Source organism: Phyllobates terribilis, unplaced genomic scaffold (genome assembly GCF_046119375.1).
Source record: "Phyllobates terribilis strain yellow unplaced genomic scaffold, ASM4611937v1 Scaffold_7__3_contigs__length_470593459, whole genome shotgun sequence".
NCBI lineage: Eukaryota > Metazoa > Chordata > Amphibia > Anura > Dendrobatidae > Phyllobates > Phyllobates terribilis.
Genome location: NW_027362767.1, coordinates 217,132,804 through 217,157,673, shown reverse-complemented (window position 1 = coordinate 217,157,673; position 24,870 = coordinate 217,132,804). Strand labels below are relative to the sequence as shown.

Here is a 24,870-nt window from a genome sequence, read left to right as displayed (position 1 = left end):
TGGGAACCAGGCATGTAGAGTCCATCCGTTCACTTTTTCTGCGTTGCACATAGACACGGTGGTTGGAACCAAAGATCTCAAATTTGAACTCATCAGACCAAAGCACAGATTTCCACTGGTCTAATGTCCATTCCTTGTGTTCTTTAGCCCAAACAAGTCTCTTCTGCTTGTTGCCTGTCCTTAGCAGTGGTTTCCTAGCAGCTATTTTACCATGAAGGCCTGCTGCACAAAGTCTCCTCTTAACAGTTGTTGCAGAGATGTGTCTGCTGCTAGAACTCTGTGTGGCATTGACCTGGTCTCTAATCTGAGCTGTTGTTAACCTGTGATTTCTGAGGCTTGTAACTCGGATAAACTTATCCTCAGAAGCAGAGGTGACTCTTGGTCTTCCTTTCCTAGGGCGGTCCTCATGTGAGCCAGTTTCTTTGTAGCGCTTGATGGTTTTTGCAACTGCACTTGGGGACACTTTCAAAGTTTTCCCAATTTTTCAGACTGACTGACCTTCATTTCTTAAAGTAATGATGGCCACTCGTTTTTCTTTACTTAGCTGCTTTTTTCTTGCCATAATACAAATTCTAACAGTCTATTCAGTAGGACTATCAGCTGTGTATCCACCAGACTTCTGCACAACACAACTGATGGTCCGAACCCCATTTATAAGGCAAGAAATCCCACTTATTAAACCTGACAGGGCACACCTGTGAAGTGAAAACCATTTCCGGTGACTACCTCTTGAAGTTCATCAAGAGAATGCCAAGAGTGTGCAAAGCAGTCATCAAAGCAAAAGGTGGCTACTTTGAAGAACCTAGAATATAAGACATATTTTCAGTTGTTTCACACTTTTTTGTTAACTATATAATTCCACATGTGGTAATTCATAGTTTTGATGCCTTCAGTGTGAATGTACAATTTTCATAGTCATGAAAATACAGAAAAATCTTTAAATGAGAAGGTGTGTCCAAACTTTTGGTCTGTACTGTATATATTATTTTATATAAATTCGAGAGGTTTCACTAAAGACTTTATTTTAGGACCTATTCTGGAGTGCCAGTAATGTTGACCACATCTGTGTATATGGGAATATTAAAAGAAGCTTTCTTCTTCCATGATCGGTTCTCTGTCACTTAGTGTCACCCATGGGGCACATTATGGCTTGATTTGAGGGCAGTCCGTGGACACAGAGTTCCTTAATTCATTATGTTTTTGTCTTTAATCATCAGTGCGTTTTCATCACGGTAATGATGTTGATGGAGTCTGAAGACTCTGCAATGTAACCGATCCCTTTTTAATGTGCACTTTTTTCTTTTCAGGCAAAAAGACCCCGCAGTAAGCTTCCGAGAGCCCTCCGAGGCCTCATGGGAGAGGCCAACATTCGTTTTGCCCGAGGGGAGGCTGAGGAAGCCATATTAATGTGTATGGAAATCATTAGACAAGGTATGCAGCCGTGGATGAATGTGCAGGCTTTGTGATGTCTGTGTTCTCCAGACCCAATGTAAAATTGCGCATTCGTAGTCGCATGGTGACTCCCGGAGTAGCTCTGAATTATCTATCCATTCATCCCATCTGATTTTTTTTTTTTTTTAATTAACAAATTAAGCGTGTAAAAATAGAAAAAAATGACATTTTAAAAATAAGAAAAGTTTTATCATAGAAAAAAAAAATAGCTCCATAATCCTTAAAAATAAAAAGTTTTTGGCTCACAGAATATGGCGGTCAAAAATAAATATTTAAAAAAAAAATTTTTTTTGTGTGTGCAAAAGTAGTAAAACGTTAAAAATTCTATACAATGATGTAGGGTTATTGTCTCTTACTTGTTCAAAGTGGCAAAGACGAGAGTTGTTATGAGCTGGCCACAATTGCTATTATCACCAAGCACAAGCAGTCTAGAGCATTGGGCCGCACATTGCCCAGGTCTGCTCTAGACTGCTTGTGCTTGGTGATAATAGGAACTCTGGCCGAATTACTTGGACAGTAGGTAATCGTGGGAGGGATCCAGATTTTTTTTTGATTTTTTTTTTTTTTTTTTTTTTTCCGTTGAGGGTGAAAAGTGGAATAAAAATGGATCAAAAAGTCAATTGCAACTTGCTACAATGTATCAGGCTATTAAAGGGGTTGTCCACTGCTCGGACTGCCTCTTCTCAAATGCTGTAGTCTCTCGGGTATAATAAAAAAAAAAAATATGTATACTTGCCTCCTGCACTGTTGCTGTCCCAGCTATGTGGACTCCTAGCCTCAACGGCACACAAGCCGAAATGGATCAGATTAGGAGGAAATTAAACCTCCTCGTTTTTAAGTTCCAATTCAATTCTTTGGAAGTCACGTCCCCATGTAAGTTGTTGCAGAACTGATCCCAGCTTTCTTTTCAGCCCCACTGGCCTATGAACCATTCTCAACGCTTGCCATGATCTACGAGGACCAAGGAGACATGGAGAAATCCCTGCAGTTTGAGCTGATCGCTGCCCACCTGAATCCCAGCGACACAGAAGAATGGGTCAGGCTGGCGGAGATGTCCCTAGAGCAGGACAACATCAAACAAGCCATATTTTGCTATTCCAAAGGTTTGTTCACTTTCTTAGAAAATGAATCTGGTTTGATCTAAAACCCCATTTTTAGGACTCCGTAATTTCGGCGGCAGAAAAGCCGCTCAGCCGCTAGATATTGCTGCGTTCCTGCTGATACGGATGTCTGAGAAGAACATGTTTAATGTGATATTTTCCAGCTCTGAAGTATAACGCCACCAATGTCCGATATCTGTGGGAGAGATCCAGTCTGTATGAGCAGGTCGGGGATCATAAAATGGCCATGGATGGATATCGGCGGATCTTGAATTTGTTGTCTCCGGCTGATGGCGACCGCTTTATGCAGCTGGCGAGAGACATGGCCAAGTGAGTGGTGTTCTCCCACGGTTTACTCCTCTGCGCAAGTCTGCGATCCCCTCTCCATAGGTTTCATATGATGGCTTCACCTTTATTACTCTTAGGCCACCATCCCACTATCAGTATTTGGTCAGTATTCGGTCAGTATTTTTTCTCAGGAGTTGGAGACAAAACCAGGAGTGGGTGATAAATGCAGAATTGGTGACTTGTTTCTATTATACCTTTTCTCTGATTGTTCCTCACCTGGTTTGGGCTCCAACTCCTGAGAAAAATACTGACCGAATACTGACCAAATACTGATAGTGGGGCTGTGGCCTTATCAATTTAGTTTCAATCATATTAGAGCAGGGGTGGACAATTAATTCTCCTAGGGGCCAAATGAAACAACGTGACTGTTGTGGAGGCCGAACCAATAGACTGAAATTAATTCTGCTCAATATTAATATTCATTATAATGATTTTATATTAATATTAATTGAATCACTTAATATTTAACAGAATTATGCTGACATCCCCCTATATACCTTTTAAGCCTGCACACAGTCCCCCTTTATACAGTATGATCCTGCAAACATCACCCCCTGCACGTCTAGCCCCTATATATAGCATGATCCCCCACACAGCCCCCTATATAAAGTATGATCCCAGACACACAGTACAGTGTGATCCCACAAACACCCCCTGCATACAGTATAAATATATACATAGCCCCCTATATATAGTATGATCCCGCACACAACCCCTATTTTTGAATAGGCCCCCACACAACCTCCTATATACAGTATGAGTTCCCAGTCTTGTGTCTCCCTCTGGTCCTGTATCGGGTGTCTCCCTCTGGTCCTGTATCGGGTGTCTCCCTCTGGTCCTGTATCGGGTGTCTCCCTCTGGTCCTGTATCGGGTGTCTCCCTCTGGTCCTGTATCGGGTGTCTCCCTCTGGTCCTGTATCGGGTGTCTCCCTCTGGTCCTGTATCGGGTGTCTCCCTCTGGTCCTGTATCGGGTGTCTCCCTCTGGTCCTGTATCGGGTGTCTCCCTCTGGTCCTGTGTCGGGTGTCTCCCTCTGGTCCTGTGTCGGGTGTCTCCCTCTGGTCCTGTGTCGGGTGTCTCCCTCTGGTCCTGTGTCGGGTGTCTCCCTCTGGTCCTGTGTCGGGTGTCTCCCTCTGGTCCTGTGTCGGGTGTCTCCCTCTGGTCCTGTGTCGGGTGTCTCCCTCTGGTCCTGTGTCGGGTGTCTCCCTCTGGTCCTGTGTCGGGTGTCTCCCTCTGGTCCTGTGTCGGGTGTCTCCCTCTGGTCCTGTGTCGGGTGTCTCCCTCTGGTCCTGTGTCGGGTGTCTCCCTCTGGTCCTGTGTCGGGTGTCTCCCTCTGGTCCTGTGTCGGGTGTCTCCCTCTGGTCCTGTGTCTCCCTCTGGTCCTGTGTCGGGTGTCTCCCTCTGGTCCTGTGTCGGGTGTCTCCCTCTGGTCCTGTGTCGGGTGTCTCCCTCTGGTCCTGTGTCGGGTGTCTCCCTCTGGTCCTGGTCGGGTGTCTCCCCTCTGGTCCTGGTCGGGTGTCTCCCCTCTGGTCCTGGTCGGGTGTCTCCCCTCTGGTCCTGGTCGGGTGTCTCCCCTCTGGTCCTGTGTCGGGTGTCTCCCCTCTGGTCCTGTGTCGGGTGTCTCCCCTCTGGTCCTGTGTCGGGTGTCTCCCCTCTGGTCCTGTGTCGGGTGTCTCCCCTCTGGTCCTGTGTCGGGTGTCTCCCCTCTGGTCCTGTGTCGGGTGTCTCCCCTCTGGTCCTGGTCGGGTGTCTCCCCTCTGGTCCTGGTCGGGTGTCTCCCCTCTGGTCCTGGTCGGGTGTCTCCCCTCTGGTCCTGGTCGGGTGTCTCCCCTCTGGTCCTGGTCGGGTGTCTCCCCTCTGGTCCTGGTCGGGTGTCTCCCCTCTGGTCCTGGTCGGGTGTCTCCCCTCTGGTCCTGGTCGGGTGTCTCCCCTCTGGTCCTGGTCGGGTGTCTCCCCTCTGGTCCTGGTCGGGTGTCTCCCCTCTGGTCCTGGTCGGGTGTCTCCCCTCTGGTCCTGGTCGGGTGTCTCCCCTCTGGTCCTGGTCGGGTGTCTCCCCTCTGGTCCTGGTCGGGTGTCTCCCCTCTGGTCCTGGTCGGGTGTCTCCCCTCTGGTCCTGGTCGGGTGTCTCCCCTCTGGTCCTGGTCGGGTGTCTCCCCTCTGGTCCTGGTCGGGACTGGCCCTCTGGTCCTCGTCTGGCTTTTCAAACTGTTTACTCTAAGACACAGGGGCATTTCAGAGTTAAACATACATGGGTGCTGTCGTGTCAGTGGTCCGGGCTGCATGAATCTGATGACAGGTTCCCTCTAAAGGACTTCCTTGGCTGAGATGGGAGGTAACGCCGGCCATTGGAGGTAGAGCTTTGGAAGCAGCCAGGAGCGGGTGAGCTATGCTGCACACACAGATCACCCTCGGCCGTCTGCTTATCGCCACCTCCAGGGGTCGGAGCCTGGAGAACCCGATGGTTTCTGGTCAGTCTGCAGATTACAGGAGACCTGCACAGACGATATTCTGAACATTGTTTGCATCCATACGTATGTGGTGTGACATCATCTCGCCTCCTTTATTTTTTAGGATTTATTATGAAACCAATGATGTTTCCTCGGCCATCGTCATAATAGAAGAAGCGTTCTCCAAACATCAGGATCTGGTGGCGATAGAAGATGTGAATATCGCTGCCGAGCTGTACATCTCCAACAACCAACATGAAAAAGCTCTCGAGGTATTCATGGATTGTGCGGATGGGTCACCTTTTTAGTTTTCCAAAGATATTGATGTGGCCACAATAGTCATTGTGTCATTTACAGATGCATCTCACTAAATTAGAATATCATCAAAAAGTTAATTTATTTCAGTTCTTCAATACAAAAAGTGAAACTCCTATATTATATAGAGTCATTACACACAGAGGGATCTATTATATAGAGTCATTACACACGGAGGGATCTATTATATAGAGTCATTACACACAGAGGGATCTATTATATAGAGTCATTACACACAGAGGGATCTATTATATAGAGTCATTACACACAGAGGGATCTATTATATAGAGTCATTACACACAGAGGGATCTATTATATAGAGTCATTACACACAGAGGGATCTATTATATAGAGTCATTACACACAGAGGGATCTATTATATAGAGTCATTACACACAGAGGGATCTATTATATAGAGTCATTACACACAGAGGGATCTATTATATAGAGTCATTACACACAGGGATCTATTATATAGAGTCATTACACACAGAGGGATCTATTATATAGAGTCATTACACACAGAGGGATCTATTATATAGAGTCATTACACACAGAGGGATCTATTATATAGAGTCATTACACACAGAGGGATCTATTATATAGAGTCATTACACACAGAGGGATCTATTATATAGAGTCATTACACACAGAGGGATCTATTATATAGAGTCATTACACACAGGGATCTATTATATAGAGTCATTACACACAGAGGGATCTATTATATAGTCATTACACACAGAGGGATCTATTATATAGAGTCATTACACACAGAGGGATCTATTATATAGAGTCATTACACACAGAGGGATCTATTATATAGAGTCATTACACACGGAGGGATCTATTATATAGAGTCATTACACACGGAGGGATCTATTATATAGAGTCATTACACACGGAGGGATCTATTATATAGAGTCATTACACACAGAGGGATCTATTATATAGAGTCATTACACACAGAGGGATCTATTATATAGAGTCATTACACACAGAGGGATCTATTATATAGAGTCATTACACACAGAGGGATCTATTATATAGAGTCATTACACACAGAGGGATCTATTATATAGAGTCATTACACACAGAGTGATCTATTATATAGAGTCATTACACACAGGGATCTATTATATAGAGTCATTACACACAGGGATCTATTATATAGAGTCATTACACACAGGGATCTATTATATAGAGTCATTACACACAGGGATCTATTATATAGAGTCATTACACACAGGGATCTATTATATAGAGTCATTACACACAGAGGGATCTATTATATAGAGTCATTACACACAGAGGGATCTATTATATAGAGTCATTACACACAGAGGGATCTATTATATAGAGTCATTACACACAGAGGGATCTATTATATAGAGTCATTACACACGGAGGGATCTATTATATAGAGTCATTACACACAGGGATCTATTATATAGAGTCATTACACACAGAGGGATCTATTATATAGAGTCATTACACACAGAGGGATCTATTATATAGAGTCATTACACACAGGGATCTATTATATAGAGTCATTACACACAGAGGGATCTATTATATAGAGTCATTACACACAGAGGGATCTATTATATAGAGTCATTACACACAGAGGGATCTATTATATAGAGTCATTACACACAGAGGGATCTATTATATAGAGTCATTACACACAGAGGGATCTATTATATAGAGTCATTACACACAGAGGGATCTATTATATAGAGTCATTACACACAGAGGGATCTATTATATAGAGTCATTACACACAGGGATCTATTATATAGAGTCATTACACACAGAGGGATCTATTATATAGAGTCATTACACACAGAGGGATCTATTATATAGAGTCATTACACACAGAGGGATCTATTATATAGAGTCATTACACACAGAGGGATCTATTATATAGAGTCATTACACACAGAGGGATCTATTATATAGAGTCATTACACACAGAGGGATCTATTATATAGAGTCATTACACACAGGGATCTATTATATAGAGTCATTACACACAGAGGGATCTATTATATAGAGTCATTACACACAGAGGGATCTATTATATAGAGTCATTACACACAGAGGGATCTATTATATAGAGTCATTACACACAGAGGGATCTATTATATAGAGTCATTACACACAGAGGGATCTATTATATAGAGTCATTACACACAGAGGGATCTATTATATAGAGTCATTACACACAGAGGGATCTATTATATAGAGTCATTACACACAGGGATCTATTATATAGAGTCATTACACACAGAGGGATCTATTATATAGAGTCATTACACACAGAGGGATCTATTATATAGAGTCATTACACACAGAGGGATCTATTATATAGAGTCATTACACACAGAGGGATCTATTATATAGAGTCATTACACACAGAGGGATCTATTATATAGAGTCATTACACACAGAGGGATCTATTATATAGAGTCATTACACACAGAGGGATCTATTATATAGAGTCATTACACACAGAGGGATCTATTATATAGAGTCATTACACACAGAGGGATCTATTATATAGAGTCATTACACACAGAGGGATCTATTATATAGAGTCATTACACAGAGGGATCTATTATATAGAGTCATTACACAGAGGGATCTATTATATAGAGTCATTACACACAGAGGGATCTATTATATAGAGTCATTACACACAGGGATCTATTATATAGAGTCATTACACACAGAGGGATCTATTATATAGAGTCATTACACACAGAGGGATCTATTATATAGAGTCATTACACACAGAGGGATCTATTATATAGAGTCATTACACAGGGATCTATTATATAGAGTCATTACACACAGAGTGATCTATTATATAGAGTCATTACACACAGGGATCTATTATATAGAGTCATTACACACAGAGGGATCTATTATATAGAGTCATTACACACAGAGGGATCTATTATATAGAGTCATTACACACAGAGGGATCTATTATATAGAGTCATTACACACAGGGATCTATTATATAGAGTCATTACACAGAGGGATCTATTATATAGAGTCATTACACACAGAGGGATCTATTATATAGAGTCATTACACACAGAGGGATCTATTATATAGAGTCATTACACACAGGGATCTATTATATAGAGTCATTACACACAGAGGGATCTATTATATAGAGTCATTACACACAGAGGGATCTATTATATAGAGTCATTACACACAGAGGGATCTATTATATAGAGTCATTACACACAGAGGGATCTATTATATAGAGTCATTACACACAGAGGGATCTATTATATAGAGTCATTACACACAGAGGGATCTATTATATAGAGTCATTACACACAGAGGGATCTATTATATAGAGTCATTACACACAGAGGGATCTATTATATAGAGTCATTACACACAGAGGGATCTATTATATAGAGTCATTACACACAGAGGGATCTATTATATAGAGTCATTACACACAGAGGGATCTATTATATAGAGTCATTACAAACAGAGGGATCTATTATATAGAGTCATTACAAACAGAGGGATCTATTATATAGAGTCATTACACACAGAGGGATCTATTATATAGAGTCATTACACACAGAGGGATCTATTATATAGAGTCATTACACACAGGGATCTATTATATAGAGTCATTACACAGAGGGATCTATTATATAGAGTCATTACACACAGAGGGATCTATTATATAGAGTCATTACACACAGGGATCTATTATATAGAGTCATTACACACAGAGGGATCTATTATATAGAGTCATTACACACAGAGGGATCTATTATATAGAGTCATTACACACAGAGGGATCTATTATATAGAGTCATTACAAACAGAGGGATCTATTATATAGAGTCATTACACACAGAGGGATCTATTATATAGAGTCATTACACACAGAGGGATCTATTATATAGAGTCATTACACACAGAGGGATCTATTATATAGAGTCATTACACACAGAGGGATCTATTATATAGAGTCATTACACACAGAGGGATCTATTATATAGAGTCATTACACACAGAGGGATCTATTATATAGAGTCATTACACACAGAGGGATCTATTATATAGAGTCATTACACACAGAGGGATCTATTATATAGAGTCATTACACACAGAGGGATCTATTATATAGAGTCATTACACACAGAGGGATCTATTATATAGAGTCATTACACACAGAGGGATCTATTATATAGAGTCATTACACACAGAGGGATCTATTATATAGAGTCATTACACACAGAGGGATCTATTATATAGAGTCATTACACACAGAGGGATCTATTATATAGAGTCATTACACACAGAGGGATCTATTATATAGAGTCATTACACACAGAGGGATCTATTATATGGAGTCATTACACACAGAGGGATCTATTATATGGAGTCATTACACACAGAGGGATCTATTATATGGAGTCATTACACACAGAGGGATCTATTATATGGAGTCATTACACACAGAGGGATCTATTATATGGAGTCATTACACACAGAGGGATCTATTATATGGAGTCATTACACACAGAGGGATCTATTATATGGAGTCATTACACACAGAGGGATCTATTATATGGAGTCATTACACACAGAGGGATCTATTATATGGAGTCATTACACACAGAGGGATCTATTATATAGAGTCATTACACACAGAGGGATCTATTATATAGAGTCATTACACACAGAGGGATCTATTATATAGAGTCATTACACACAGAGGGATCTATTATATAGAGTCATTACACACAGAGGGATCTATTTCACGTGTTTATTTCAGTTAATGTTGATGATTATGGCTTACAGCCAATGAAAACACAAAAGTCATTATCTCAGTAAATTAGAATACTTTATAACAACAGCTTGAAAAATGTTTTTAAAATCCGAAATGTCCTACTGAAATGTCTGTTCAGTAAATGCCTCAATACTTGGTCGGGCTCCTTTTGCATCAATTACTGCATCAATGCGGCAATGTGGCATGGAGGCGATCAGCCTGTGGCATGGAGGCGATCAGCCTGTGGCATGGAGGCGATCAGCCTGTGGCATGGAGGGATCAGCCTGTGGCATGGAGGGATCAGCCTGTGGCATGGAGGCGATCAGCCTGTGGCATGGAGGCGATCAGCCTGTGGCATGGAGGGATCAGCCTGTGGCATGGAGGGATCAGCCTGTGGCATGGAGGGATCAGCCTGTGGCTGCTGAGGGGTTATGGAAGCCCAGGTGGCTTTGATAGAAGCCTTCAGCTCGTCTGCATTGTTGGGTCTGGTGTCTCTCATCTTCCTCTTGACAATACCCCATAGATTCTCTATAATAGATTCTCTATGGGGTTAAGGTCAGGCGAGTTTGCTGCCAATCAAGCACAGTGATACTGTTGTGTGTAAACCAGGTATTGGTATTTTGGCCGTGTGGACAGGGGCCAAGTCCTGCTGGAGAATGACATTTCCATCTCCATAAAGCTTGTTGGCAGAGGGAGCATGAAGTGCTGTAAAATGTCCTGGTAGACGGCTGCGCTGACTTTGGTCTTGATAAAACACAGTGGACCTCCACCAGCAGATGACATGGCTCCCAAACCATCACTGATTGTGGAGACTTCACACTAGACCTCCAGCAGCTTGAATTGTGTCCTCTCCACTCTTCCTCCAGACTCTGGGACCTTGTGGAGTGTGTCAGTGACTGCCTTCTGGACATCTGTCAAGTCAGGAGCCTTCCCCATGATTGTGGAGCCTACTGAAACAGACTAAGGGACCTTTTTAAAAAAAAGCCTTTGCAGGTGCTTTTTATTATTCTAATTTACTGAGATAATGACTTTTGTGTTTTCATTGGCTGTAAGCCATAATCATCAACATTAACAGAAATAAACACATGAAATAGATCACTGTGTGTAATGACTCTATATAATAGATCCCTCTGTGTGTAATGTCTCTATATAATAGATCCCTCTGTGTGTAATGTCTCTATATAATAGATCCCTCTGTGTGTAATGTCTCTATATAATAGATCCCTCTGTGTGTAATGACTCTATATAATAGATCCCTCTGTGTGTAATGACTCTATATAATAGATCCCTCTGTGTGTAATGACTCTATATAATAGATCCCTCTGTGTGTAATGACTCTATATAATAGATCCCTCTGTGTGTAATGACTCTATATAATAGATCCCTCTGTGTGTAATGACTCTATATAATAGATCCCTCTGTGTGTAATGACTATATAATAGATCCCTCTGTGTGTAATGTCTCTATATAATAGATCCCTCTGTGTGTAATGACTGTATATAATAGATCCCTCTGTGTGTAATGTCTCTATATAATAGATCCCTCTGTGTGTAATGACTCTATATAATAGATCCCTCTGTGTGTAATGACTCTATATAATAGATCCCTCTGTGTGTAATGACTCTATATAATAGATCCCTCTGTGTGTAATGACTCTATATAATAGATCCCTTTGTGTGTAATGACTCTATATAATAGATCCCTCTGTGTGTAATGACTCTATAGAATAGATCCCTCTGTGTGTAATGACTATAGAATAGATCCCTCTGTGTGTAATGACTCTATAGAATAGATCACTCTGTGTGTAATGACGCTATATAATAGATCCCTCTGTGTGTAATGACTCTATATAATAGATCCCTCTGTGTGTAATGACTCTATATAATAGATTGCTCTGTGTAATGACTCTATATAATAGATCCCTCTGTGTGTAATGACTCTATATAATAGATCCCTCTGTGTGTAATGACTCTTTATAATAGATCCCTCTGTGTGTAATGACTCTATATAATAGATTGCTCTGTGTAATGACTCTATATAATAGATCCCTCTGTGTGTAATGACTCTATATAATAGATTGCTCTGTGTAATGACTCTTTATAATAGATCCCTCTGTGTGTAATGACTCTATATAATAGATTGCTCTGTGTAATGACTCTATATAATAGATCCCTCTGTGTGTAATGACTCTATATAATAGATCACTCTGTGTGTAATGACTCTATATAATAGATCGCTCTGTGTGTAATGACTCTATATAATAGATCACTCTGTGTGTAATGACTCTATATAATAGATCCCTCTGTGTGTAATGACTCTATATAATAGATTGCTCTGTGTAATGACTCTATATAATAGATCCCTCTGTGTGTAATGACTCTATATAATAGATCACTCTGTGTGTAATGACTCTATATAATAGATCGCTCTGTGTGTAATGACTCTATATAATAGATCACTCTGTGTGTAATGACTCTATATAATAGATCCCTCTGTGTGTAATGACTCTATATAATAGATCCCTCTGTGTGTAATGACTCTATATAATAGATCCCTCTGTGTGTAATGACTTTATATAATAGATTGCTCTGTGTAATGACTCTATATAATAGATCCCTCTGTGTGTAATGACTCTATATAATAGATCACTCTGTGTGTAATGACTCTATATAATAGATCGCTCTGTGTGTAATGACTCTATATAATAGATCACTCTGTGTGTAATGACTCTATATAATAGATCCCTCTGTGTGTAATGACTCTATATAATAGATCCCTCTGTGTGTAATGACTCTATATAATAGATCCCTCTGTGTGTAATGACTCTATATAATAGATCCCTCTGTGTGTAATGACTCTATATAATAGATCCCTCTGTGTGTAATGACTCTATATAATAGATCCCTCTGTGTGTAATGACTCTATATAATAGATCCCTCTGTGTGTAATGACTCTATATAATAGATCCCTCTGTGTGTAATGACTCTATATAATAGATCCCTCTGTGTGTAATGACTCTATATAATAGATCCCTCTGTGTGTAATGACTCTATATAATAGATCCCTCTGTGTGTAATGACTCTATATAATAGATTGCTCTGTGTAATGACTCTATATAATAGATCCCTCTGTGTGTAATGACTCTATATAATAGATCACTCTGTGTGTAATGACTCTATATAATAGATCGCTCTGTGTGTAATGACTCTATATAATAGATCACTCTGTGTGTAATGACTCTATATAATAGATCCCTCTGTGTGTAATGACTCTATATAATAGATCCCTCTGTGTGTAATGACTCTATATAATAGATCCCTCTGTGTGTAATGACTTTATATAATAGATTGCTCTGTGTAATGACTCTATATAATAGATCCCTCTGTGTGTAATGACTCTATATAATAGATCACTCTGTGTGTAATGACTCTATATAATAGATCGCTCTGTGTGTAATGACTCTATATAATAGATCACTCTGTGTGTAATGACTCTATATAATAGATCCCTCTGTGTGTAATGACTCTATATAATAGATCCCTCTGTGTGTAATGACTCTATATAATAGATCCCTCTGTGTGTAATGACTCTATATAATAGATCCCTCTGTGTGTAATGACTCTATATAATAGATCCCTCTGTGTGTAATGACTCTATATAATAGATCCCTCTGTGTGTAATGACTCTATATAATAGATCCCTCTGTGTGTAATGACTCTATATAATATAGGAGTTTCACTTGTTGTATTGAAGAACTGAAATAAATTAACTTTTTGCTGATTTTCTAATTTAGTGAGATGCTCCTGTATATGCTCCCCCATCTTGGTATATATGTCCACTGTTCTTTAACACATAAAATAAAGGATACTTCTCACCTTGCTTCTGCTTCGACACTGTGCGGCATCCTCTTCTGTAGCCGGCATCTGACTTCAGCGTGCAAGTGACGGTCACTGCTATGTGCCCTCAGTCACGGGCACCCTGACGTCAGCTGCCGGCGTATGATTGGGCCTCCCTCCACCTCTGGGCTCGGTCATGACCGCGATCGTTACGCCCCTGCTGGTTGTGTATATAGTCATAAGATGAGATGTCTTGGGTTTCCTGCATTGAGAGCCCACGTCACAGACCCAGTGGTTTTACTTATCCCTTTGATATTTTATTTTAAGGTGATTACTCAATATTCTGGAATTACACTGAATAAAAAAGAAGGCTCCACTCCTGAAGATACTTCAGGTAATTTAACTTTTTTAAAGGGATAACTCAAGTTCTTACGCGACTAAGATTGCAAAGTGCGTGCAAAAATAAACAACTTTGCATTTTACCTCACATCAAAAATCCTCTTTGCTCTCTTGAACGGAGGGATTTTTCAGTTTATAGTGTACAGCCCTTTGCCTAGGTTACCGGCCATCCTCTGCGGTCTCAGAGTGACAGGGCACCTAGGTAAGGAGTGCATGTCACCAGCACTCTGTGCTATAGAGCCTCCCCGGATCTCAGGTACCCTGCGCCTCTCCCATGCTGCAGAGTCAAAGGTGCCTGTGCTAGCGGCATGGGGTAGAGTACAGATCGGACCAGCAGCGCAACCGTGCAGCACTGCCGGAATAGCAGGTAACTTTTTAACAGTGGCATAACAAGAGTCCGATGTGCCCGGTGCAACATTTTTACCTGGCTTCTCCCCCAGCCGCCCGCATGTTTGTCAGTTGTATGGGCCCGTGTAGCGTTCTAAATCCTATAAGGACATACGTGCCCCCCCTCCTCGTCTGTCTCCCATTATGTATTAATGTCCCCCATCCTGGTATATATGATCCCCATCCTGGTGTATATGATCCCCATCCTGCTATGTACAGTGAAGGAAATAATTATTTGATCCCTTGCTGTTTTTGTAAGTTTGCCCACTGACAAAGACATGAACAGTCTAGAATTTTAAGGGTAGGTTAATTTTAACATTGAGAGATAGAATATCCAAAAAAAAATCAAGAAAATCACATTGTATAAATTAGATAATTTTTTTTGTTGCATTTTGCAGTGAGAAATAAGTCTTTGATCCCTCTGGCAAACAACACTTACTACTTGGTGGCAAAACCCTTGTTGGCAAGCACAGAAGTCAGACGTTTTTTGTAGTAGTTGATGATGAGGGTTGTGCACATGTCAGGAGGAGTTTTGGTCCACTCCTCTTTGCAGATCATCTCTAAATCATTCAGATTTTGAGGCTGTCGCTTGGCAACTCGGAGCTTCAACTCCCTCCATAAGTTTTCTATGGGATTAAGGTCTGGAGACTGGCTAGGCCACTCCATGACCTTACTGTGCTTCTTTTTGAGCCACTCCTTTGTTGCCTTGGCTGTATGTGTTGAGTCATTGTCGTGCTGCAAGACTCATCCACAGCCCATTTTTAATGTCCTGGCGGAGAGAAGGAGGTTGTCACTCAGGATTTTACAGTACATGGCTCCATCCATTCTCCCATTGATGCGGTGAAGTAGTCCTGTGCCCTTAGCAGAGAAACACCCCCAAAACATAATGTTTCCACCTCCATGCTTGACAGTGGGGATGGTGTTCTTTGGGTCATAGGCAGAATTTCTCTTCCTTCAAACATGGCGAGTTGAGATCTGACCACAGCACCTTCTCCCAATAACTCACAGAATCATCCAGGTGTTCTTGATTTTTTTTGGATATTCTATCTCTCAGTATTAAAATTAATCTACCCATAAAATTATAGACTGTTCAAGTCTTTGTCAGTGGGCAAACTTCCAAAAACAGCAAGGGATCAAATACTTTTATCCTTCACTGTATGTCCCCCATCCTGGTATATGTCCCCCATTCTACCACTGTTCTCTAATGCATAGTAAAAAAAATAATAAACCATTATACTCACCTCCCCTCTGCTCCCCCACTGCACGGTGTCGTCTTCTAAAGCCGGCAGCTGACATCGTTGTGCAAGCGACAGCACCGCATGATGTCACTACCATGCACCGACGTCAGCTGCTGGCCTCTGATTGGCCGGCAGTGTGTATGGCCGTGCTCGGACCTGACGGGTCTCTGCACCGCAATACACTTCAGCTGAATGTGCGTCCGAAGATGCATATTCAGTTGAAGTTTGTGGGGGCGTCAGTGGGCCTCTCACCCGCACGGGCCCGGTCGTGACCTTTGTGACCGTGATCTTTAATCTCATTAAAAAACTGGGGCGTGTGTGCCATATGATGTTTGGTTTTTTTTCTTGGATGCATAACAATTCTGATTGCAGAAGAGCAGAGATAGACAAACATTAAAATAATAAAAGTAGTGTTTACAAAAAAAAAAAAAAAGAAATGAATGCTGCATATACTTTAGATGGGAGTATACTCGGGACTACAGACCAGGAGGAGGACAGGGGATTCTGGATACAAGTAACTGAGCAGCGACACTCAATGTCAGGCAGCAGCCGCTAAAGCAAACAAGATATTAGGATGTATAAAAAGAGATAAAATCCTGTGATCCCAATGTATTGTTCCCCCTCTATAAATCACCGGTGAGGCCACATCTGGAATATGGGATCCAGTTTTGGGCTCCACCAGCTCCTCCTATAAGAGGTTAGAAAAGTTGGGCTTGTGCCGCCATCATTATGATGTTTTTAAGGTGCCGGTGACAAGAGCGAGTGATCAGATATACGGAGTAAAGGAAAGTTCTGTGTCAAATGATACACTGATAACTCTTCATTGCATTGCTTCCTCTATTATTCCTCCAAATTGACAGCTGGGTGTTCCTATTCCTCCTGTCAGTCGATTGAAAAAAGATATTCCAGGAGGAATAACCGAGGAACGGCATCATTTAAGAAGTGATGCTCCAGAATTGTTATTTTATGGAGAGTATTAGTATTTCTGAGAACGTGTGGGGAGTGATTACAGGTCCTGTATAACGGGGCTAGGTTCAGTTGCAGAGGGAGACGGAGCATGCAGGTTTATAGATATCTTTTATATTTCCGGGTAGTTTCTACACATTTCCTGCCCCTGATATTCCATTGATAATGGGATCGGTTACTGTGTCTGTTCTTTTTCCTGCCCCGTCCTGAGGACCGGTGGCCTCTGGGAGACACATATGGCTACTGGCGGGCCAGGATCTTTTAGACTATGTGGTTAAGTGTGATTATGGATATTAAACTACATATTTGGGACGTAGATCAGCTTCTTGCTTCTACATGTAATAATTGCTTATTTTTGTTGCCTCCATAGAAGTTTTGTGTCATGTGCCGGACGGCGTTCCAATAGATATCACAGTGAAAATGATGCTGTGCCTCATCCATCTGAATATTCTGGAGCCGGTCAGTGTAAGTGACCATTGCTACAAGGTTATTATGTTCTGCAGTACACCTTCTGTACTTCCGGTCCTGTTCATGGGGGGACCCGACGGGTTCATGGGGGGACCCGACGGGCGCATGGTAGGGACCCGACGGGTTTATGGGGGGGGGGGGACCCGGTGGGCTCATGGGGGGACCAGACGGGTTCATGGGGGGGACCCGACGGGTTTATGGGGTACCTGACTGGTTCATGGGAGGGGGGGTGACCCGACGGGTTCATGGGGGGGGGGACCCGAAGGGTTCATGGGGAACTCGACGGGTTCATGGAGGGGACCCGACAGGTTCATGGGGGGGGGGGGGGGACCCGACAGGTTTATAGGAGACCCTACGGGTTTATGGGGGACCTGAGGGGTTCATGGGGGTCACGACAGGCTCACGGTCGAGCCCGACAGGCTCACAGTGTCATGGGGGGAACCTGACTGGTTCATGAGGGGGACCCGACTGGCTCCCTTTGAGAAAAGAGTGGTCAGCCCCAGGCTGGTGATTTTTCTGAATATCACCTATTAACAAAAGTGTCCGTGAAAGGCCCTAATGCTTTCCCCCTCCTTTCTCATTCAGAACCAGATTTTCTTGCAAAAAGGTGGGTCTGAATTTCTGAGTTGCGTGATCCCGGCATCAGAGCGAGATCCCACAACCCTCCTCACTGTGAAAGCGCAAGATCTCGCTCTCTGCATTAACCCAGTGCTTGCCGTGTTATTTGCTAAGCTGCTACTGAATAGTAACCACTTTAATGATGTTACCTATAGTAAAGTGCGGACAGTGCTGGGTCAGTGCAGAGAGCGAGATCTCACCATAACCAGCGAGATCTTTCACAGTGAGGAGAGTTGTGAGATCCCCCTCTGCACACTGGGATCCCACACAAATACGGCAATGACTTTTGCTAGAAAGTATGGTCCTTTAGGGGGACATTAGGGACCTTTGTGACAACTTTTTTTTAATAGATACGATGTAGAAAAAAAATCTGAAAAATTCTTAAACAAGAAGAGCGGCCCGAGACTGGTCACAGGTTTGTTTTATTAAAGGAAGCCTGACATCTGATTAATGCTACGTGATCTACAGGTGACATGGATCAGACACCAGATCCCTCATCACCTACATTACCGTTCAAAAGTTTGTGGTCACTCAGACAATTTTGTGTTTTCCATGAAAACTCATACTTTTATTTATCAAATGAGTTGCAAAATGATTAGAAAATATCGTCCAGACATTGACAAGGTTAGAAATAATGATTTTTATTTGAAAGAATAATTTTCTCCTTCACACTTTGCTTTGGTCACAGAATGCTCCATTTGCAGCAGTTACAGCATTGCAGACCTTTGGCATTCTAGCTGTTAATTTGCTGAGGTAATCTTGAGAAATCTCCCCCCATGCTTCCTGATCTCCTCCCACAAGTTGGATTGGCTTGATGGGCACTTTTTGCTTAGCAAACGGTCAAGCTGCTCCCACAACAGCTCAATGGGGTTGAGATCTGGTGACGGCGCTGGCCACTCCATTACAGATAGAATACCAGCTGCCTGCTTCTTCCCTAAATAGTTCATGCATAATTTGGAGGTGTGCTTTGGGTCATTGTCCTGTTGTAGGATGAAATTGGCTCCAATCAAGAGCTGTACACAGGGTATGGCATGGCATTGCAAAATGCAGTGATAGCCTTCCTTATTCAAAATCCCATTTACCTTGTACAAATCTCCCACTTTACCAGCACCAAAGCAACCCCAGACCATCACATTACCTCCACCATGCTAGACAGATGGCGTCAGGCACTCTTCCAGCATCTTTTCAGTTGTTCTGCGTCTTACAAATGTTCTTCTGTGTGATCCAAACACCTCAAACTTTGATCCGTTTGTCCATAAAACTTTTTTCCAATTTTCCTCTGTCCAATGTCTGTGTCCTTTTGCCCATATTAATCTTTTCCTTTTATTATCCAATCTCAGATATGTTGACACTGGCGTTTTGCGTGTACTATTTAATGAAGCTGCCAGTTGAGGAGCTGTGAGGCGTTGATTTCTCAAACTAGAGACTCTAATGTACTTGTCTTGTTGCTCAGTTGTGCAGCGGGGCCTCCCACTTCTCTTTCTACTCTGGTTAGAGCCTGTTTGTGCTCTCCTCTGAAGGGAGTAGTACACACCGTTGTAGGAAATCTTCAGTTTCTTGGCAATTTCTCGCATGGAATAGCCTTCATTTCTAAGAACAAGAATAGACTGTCGAGTTTCACATGAAAGTTCTCTTTTTCTGGCCATTTTGAGAGTTTCATAGAACAAACAAATGTAATGCTCCAGATTCTCAACTAGCTCAAAGGAAGGTCAGTTTTACAGCTTCTCAAATCAGCCAAACCGTTTTCAGCTGGGCTAACATACTTGTGCAAGGGTTTTCCAGGGTTTTCTAAACATCCATTAGCCTTCTTACACAGTTGGCAAACACATTGTACCATTAAAACACTGGAGTGGTGGTTGTTGGAAATGGACCTTTATACACCTATACCGAGGTGCCGAAGCAAGAAATACTACGAATGTATGGCCAATATCTTGAAAAAATAGAAAATCACTTTATTGAGAAAAACTTTTTTAAAAAGATCATTAAAGTCATACAGGACTTCGGTGGCACAACATATGTCAAAAAGAAATTACACATAGATAATTAAAACATACTTAAGAACAGACACCAGGTGTCACCACAGGGTGCAGATATCACATCCATCATTATATTCAATTGCATTTATATCACACAAGGGGACACTGTGAGGATTGTATGTATATTCATATATATGGGGGCTGGAGGGAGGTATCATAACAAGGTATACATGGCCACAAATAGAGCCTCACTTATGGACCTAAACCTAAAATCCACCCGCCATAAATGTAAATAACTCACAGAACATATATCAAAAAAAGAGAGAAAACATGATTCACCTTGTGTAGACAAAGAAGCTGCACGCTGTGTGGCTCCCCGACGCGCGTTTCGGCGCTCCTGCCTTTGTCAATGTAGATATTGCAATAAAAACAAGACGTTTGCAGCTAGAATAGTCATTTACCACATTGACAATGTATAGAGTGGATTTCTGATTCATTTAATGTTAGCTTCACTGAAAAAAAAATGTGCTTTTCTTTCAAAAATAATGAAATTTCTAAATGACCCCAAACTTTTTAACGGTAGTGTACATGTACGCTGAAGCATGTCAGAGAAAAACATGCTTAGATTCGGGACCGGTGAGTAGTCGTGGAGGTGGGTCCCTTCCGATCCTCCCCGCCCGCTGAGCTAGATGGACAGCTCCCGTCCTATGCACAAACAGGGAGAGACTCGTCCTAGTGAGCAGCTCCGCTAGGCGTAATGTTTAGGAGATGGACGGACACAGATATAATGGTGGGGAAATCAGTGGAAGGGATGGAGGACAAAACACTGACACTGATTCGGTGTCCATAACACTTCTTTGTGTCTCGCTTCTTTAGCCAATGCTGACATCTTTAATGGAGCAAAACCCAGAAGAGATGGGAGACTTGTATCTGGACGTCGCAGAAGCCTTCATGGACGTTGGCGAATACAATTCAGCCTTGCCCTTGTTGAGTGCGTTAGTGTGCTCGGAAAAATACAATATGGCCGTGGTGTGGCTGCGACACGCAGGTAAAGCCATGTACGGACTCCTGTTATAAACGAGGTGCGTGATAATGACAAGGAAAGTAAGGGCACTGCACTGATGATGGGGTGATGTAAGGGCAGAACATGCACAAATGGAATAATCGATTTATCCATACAGTTTATCGTCACCATTCGTATAGTATGTAGCCCCCTATCTGATCTTCTTTTTTTTTAATAGACTGTTTAAAAGCTCTGGGACACATGGAGAAAGCTGCAGAAAGTTACTGTAAGGTGGTGGACATGGCTCCTTTACACCTGGATGCAAGGATCTCTCTGTCAACACTTCAGCAGCAACTTGGCCACCCAGAAAAAGCTTTGGAGGCCTTGGAGCCCATGTACGATCCAGATACTTTGGCACAGGATGCAAATGCTGCCCAGCAGGTAGGACTTGTCCTCTATGGAATGAACACCCACCTCCATCTCCTATTCACCCACATACCAAGTGTCCAGTACTTTCACCCCAAACTATGTCTGCCATCTTGATTGTCGGAATTACTATCCACGATGCTCATGATGCCTTAGTGTCACCAAGGGACAGTTGGCCAGATCACATCTAGAAGAACTCTGTGCTAAAATTCAGGTCTAAAAGTTTCCCAGACTCCTTACGTTCATGTCCGAAGCCTATCCCCCATACACGGGCACGCTAAGTACAGACGAGCGTCCATTGCGTTGGGTTGGGAGAAGGGAATACTCTGCAGTTTGACACCTTAGGTGGTGGCTTATCATTTGCCAGGCGTACAAGTATGGATGGGAGCGCCCGCGGATCTGACCTAAACTCAACAGCTGTTGATTGTGGGTCAGGAGACCTGTGGCTGGCCTGGACATGGCGGTGCGTACTCGGACTATGAATGTCGGCCATGTGAAGTCTGTAGATTAGCAGTCCTTGGTACCATGGCTGTATGAGCTTCTCTTCATCTTACCTTCATCTACTCATGCATTTCCACCCTGCAGCGTCTTGCCATGGAAGCCAACGTGTGCCGAGCTGCGGAAACAATGGCCGTGGATTTCTCTATAATTCATGATTTCTGAACTTCTTTTTACCTTCCCAATCATATTCCTTATTAATTTTTTTTTTTTTATAAAGATCCTTCCGGCCTAAGGAGAATCCATTGGTTGGCCAAAGAAGACAAAAATAATAAGTCTACTTAATTCCTTCCAAGCAGTAATATTCCCTGTGCGGTGAATGGGCCGAGTTCATGCGCATGTGTATTATTACAGAATTATACCACACGTGATTTAAGGTCGGTAGAAATGTACATTTGCAATTATTAAAAAAGATTCATTTTTTTCCTCCCACCATTTTTGTCCTGCAGGAACTGAAGCTTTTGCTCCACCGATCAACCCTCCTCTACTCTCAAGGGAAAATGTTTGACTACGTGGACACCTTGCTTACGATGCTCGCCATGTTACTAAAAGTAAGTGTTCAGTTCATGTCGTCTTATGGCCCCCAAACACATTAGATAAGTCCTCTGATTTCCACAGGGTTTGACTACAGTTTATGGGGTCACCAGACAGATTATGAATCCTTAGAAATTAGGCTGCAAAATATCTGTGCTTCTTGTGTTGGGAAAATATTTTAGACATTTTTACTTTTTTTTTTTAAAAAAATGTCGCTTCTATTTTCTCTTTTTTTTTTGTTCAGCTCCTCTGTGCCGGCTGTTTACATGCTGCTGCATCGCTCCATTGCAGAGATATTCACATTTGTTTCTTCTGGAGCGCAGTATGTGAAATCTCTGCTTTAGTCCAACTTGGTGTTTTTTCAGAGTCTTCTCTGTAATTTGTTACCTCCCTCCCAGATCAGGTCGGCAGCTGATCTTGCAGTCTTCGGCAATACGGAGCTGTGAAGGTCAGCTTTTGGGAGTTAAGTGTGAAAGCGCACGCACCCAGAGAAGACTCTGAAGAAATGCCCAGTTGGTCTACAAGCAGAGATTTCACAAAGTGCGCTCCAGAAGAAACAAATGTGAATATCTCTGCAATGGAGCAACACAGAGCAAAATGGAAAAGAGCGTCAGAATTGGGGGAGCTCCAGGGTTTTTTTTATAGGGTATTTGACTCAATCTTTTGGAGCATTTGACATATTCTGTTAAAGGGGTGGTCCAGGACTATTTTTTATTTACTTTGGACCTACCCGGCGCTGGCTCAAAGCAGCGACTGATCCTGTCGGCGATTCAGCTGCTCTTCGTCAAGAAGACGAGGCGTGACTGCCAACGTGATGCTGATTGACTGCCGGCTTGTCGCAGTTAGGCGGCGGGGAGACGGCTGTCAGTCGGCATGATGTTGGCAGTCATGTCCCTTCAACAGAGCAGAGAGGAAGAGAAGTCGCTGCCCTGTCGATGTGATGTTAATGGAAGCTGCTGAATCGCCGGCAGGAGCGGTCTGTGACCCCTCTGTGCCGGCAGAGATCGGCACCGGGCACAACGGGAAGGTAGGCAGCAACTATCTGTTAGTTCTTAGACCCATAGTAAAAGCATTATATAGTCCTGGATAACCCCTCTAAGGACCACTCTTGGTCTGTCCTGAAAACGGACCTTTTATCTTTATGGTATAATCATTGAAACTTGTAGGTTTTCTTTTTTTTAAGTTTTTACTAATGTTGTTACTTGGTCGCAGGTTGCAATGAATCGGGCACAAGTCTGTTTGATTTCCAGCTCCAAATCCGGAGAAAGACATTTATATCTGATTAAAGTCTCGAGAGACAAAATCTCCGACACTGACGAGCAGGAGACGGCAAACTCTGATGCAAAAGGTAAAAAACATTTTATTAGTTTTTTTTAATTTACTTTAAAGATGACTTTACACAAATATAAGAAAACTAATATTCCTCGGAGTCGCACTAAACAGAAGTCTGGCTTCATTCATCTGTATGCAGCAAAAGTGTGCGGAGATCTATATTATTCCATTAGGAAGTCCTCTTCTGTCATTATCTGGATCTCTCTTACTTCACAGCCATTTTTGCCATCCTCACCAGTGTCCTATCCAAAGATGATTGGTGGAACCTGCTCCTAAAGGCGATCTATGCCCTATGTGACCTCGCCCGCTATAAGGAGGGCGAGCTGCTGGTAGACTCATCCTTGGAGTATTATTCATTTTATGACGACCGCCAGAAACGGAAGGAGTTGGAACATTTCGGACTCTCCACCGCTATTCTGGATAAGAACTTCAGAAAAGCCTACAATTACATAAGGTATCTCCTTGTAGATTTACACCTCGGTTTTGTCTCTTGCTGCAGAATACATGACGGAGCAGGAGACATTAATCTGCCAGACTCTCCTGCCTGCAGCTTATCTCACCGATGAACAAGAAGATCAGTGATTGCAGTTCAGCAGGGCGGATCCTTCTCTCCCCGACATCGTCTGTCACAGGACAGCTGGGGGGCCCCTGCCGGAAGCAGTGGGTTCAGTAGACTTTACTCTAAGGGCGCATTCAGACTTCCATGCAC

The 24,870-nt window shown here is 42.4% G+C and overlaps 1 protein-coding gene across 1 annotated transcript in view; it reads left to right on the top strand.

Annotated features, from left to right (window-relative positions):
- Nucleotides 1-24,870, top strand: part of GTF3C3 (general transcription factor IIIC subunit 3) — a 58,270-nt gene that overhangs the window by 24,730 nt on the left and 8,670 nt on the right. The window contains exons 5-15 of the mRNA XM_073642334.1: nt 1,308-1,431; nt 2,364-2,555; nt 2,717-2,882; nt 5,471-5,618; nt 14,644-14,710; nt 17,677-17,771; nt 21,245-21,416; nt 21,610-21,812; nt 22,745-22,846; nt 24,042-24,177; nt 24,378-24,641. Of these exons, the coding sequence (XP_073498435.1) occupies nt 1,308-1,431; nt 2,364-2,555; nt 2,717-2,882; nt 5,471-5,618; nt 14,644-14,710; nt 17,677-17,771; nt 21,245-21,416; nt 21,610-21,812; nt 22,745-22,846; nt 24,042-24,177; nt 24,378-24,641 (1,669 nt within the window). The remainder of the gene's footprint in view (nt 1-1,307; nt 1,432-2,363; nt 2,556-2,716; nt 2,883-5,470; nt 5,619-14,643; nt 14,711-17,676; nt 17,772-21,244; nt 21,417-21,609; nt 21,813-22,744; nt 22,847-24,041; nt 24,178-24,377; nt 24,642-24,870) is intronic.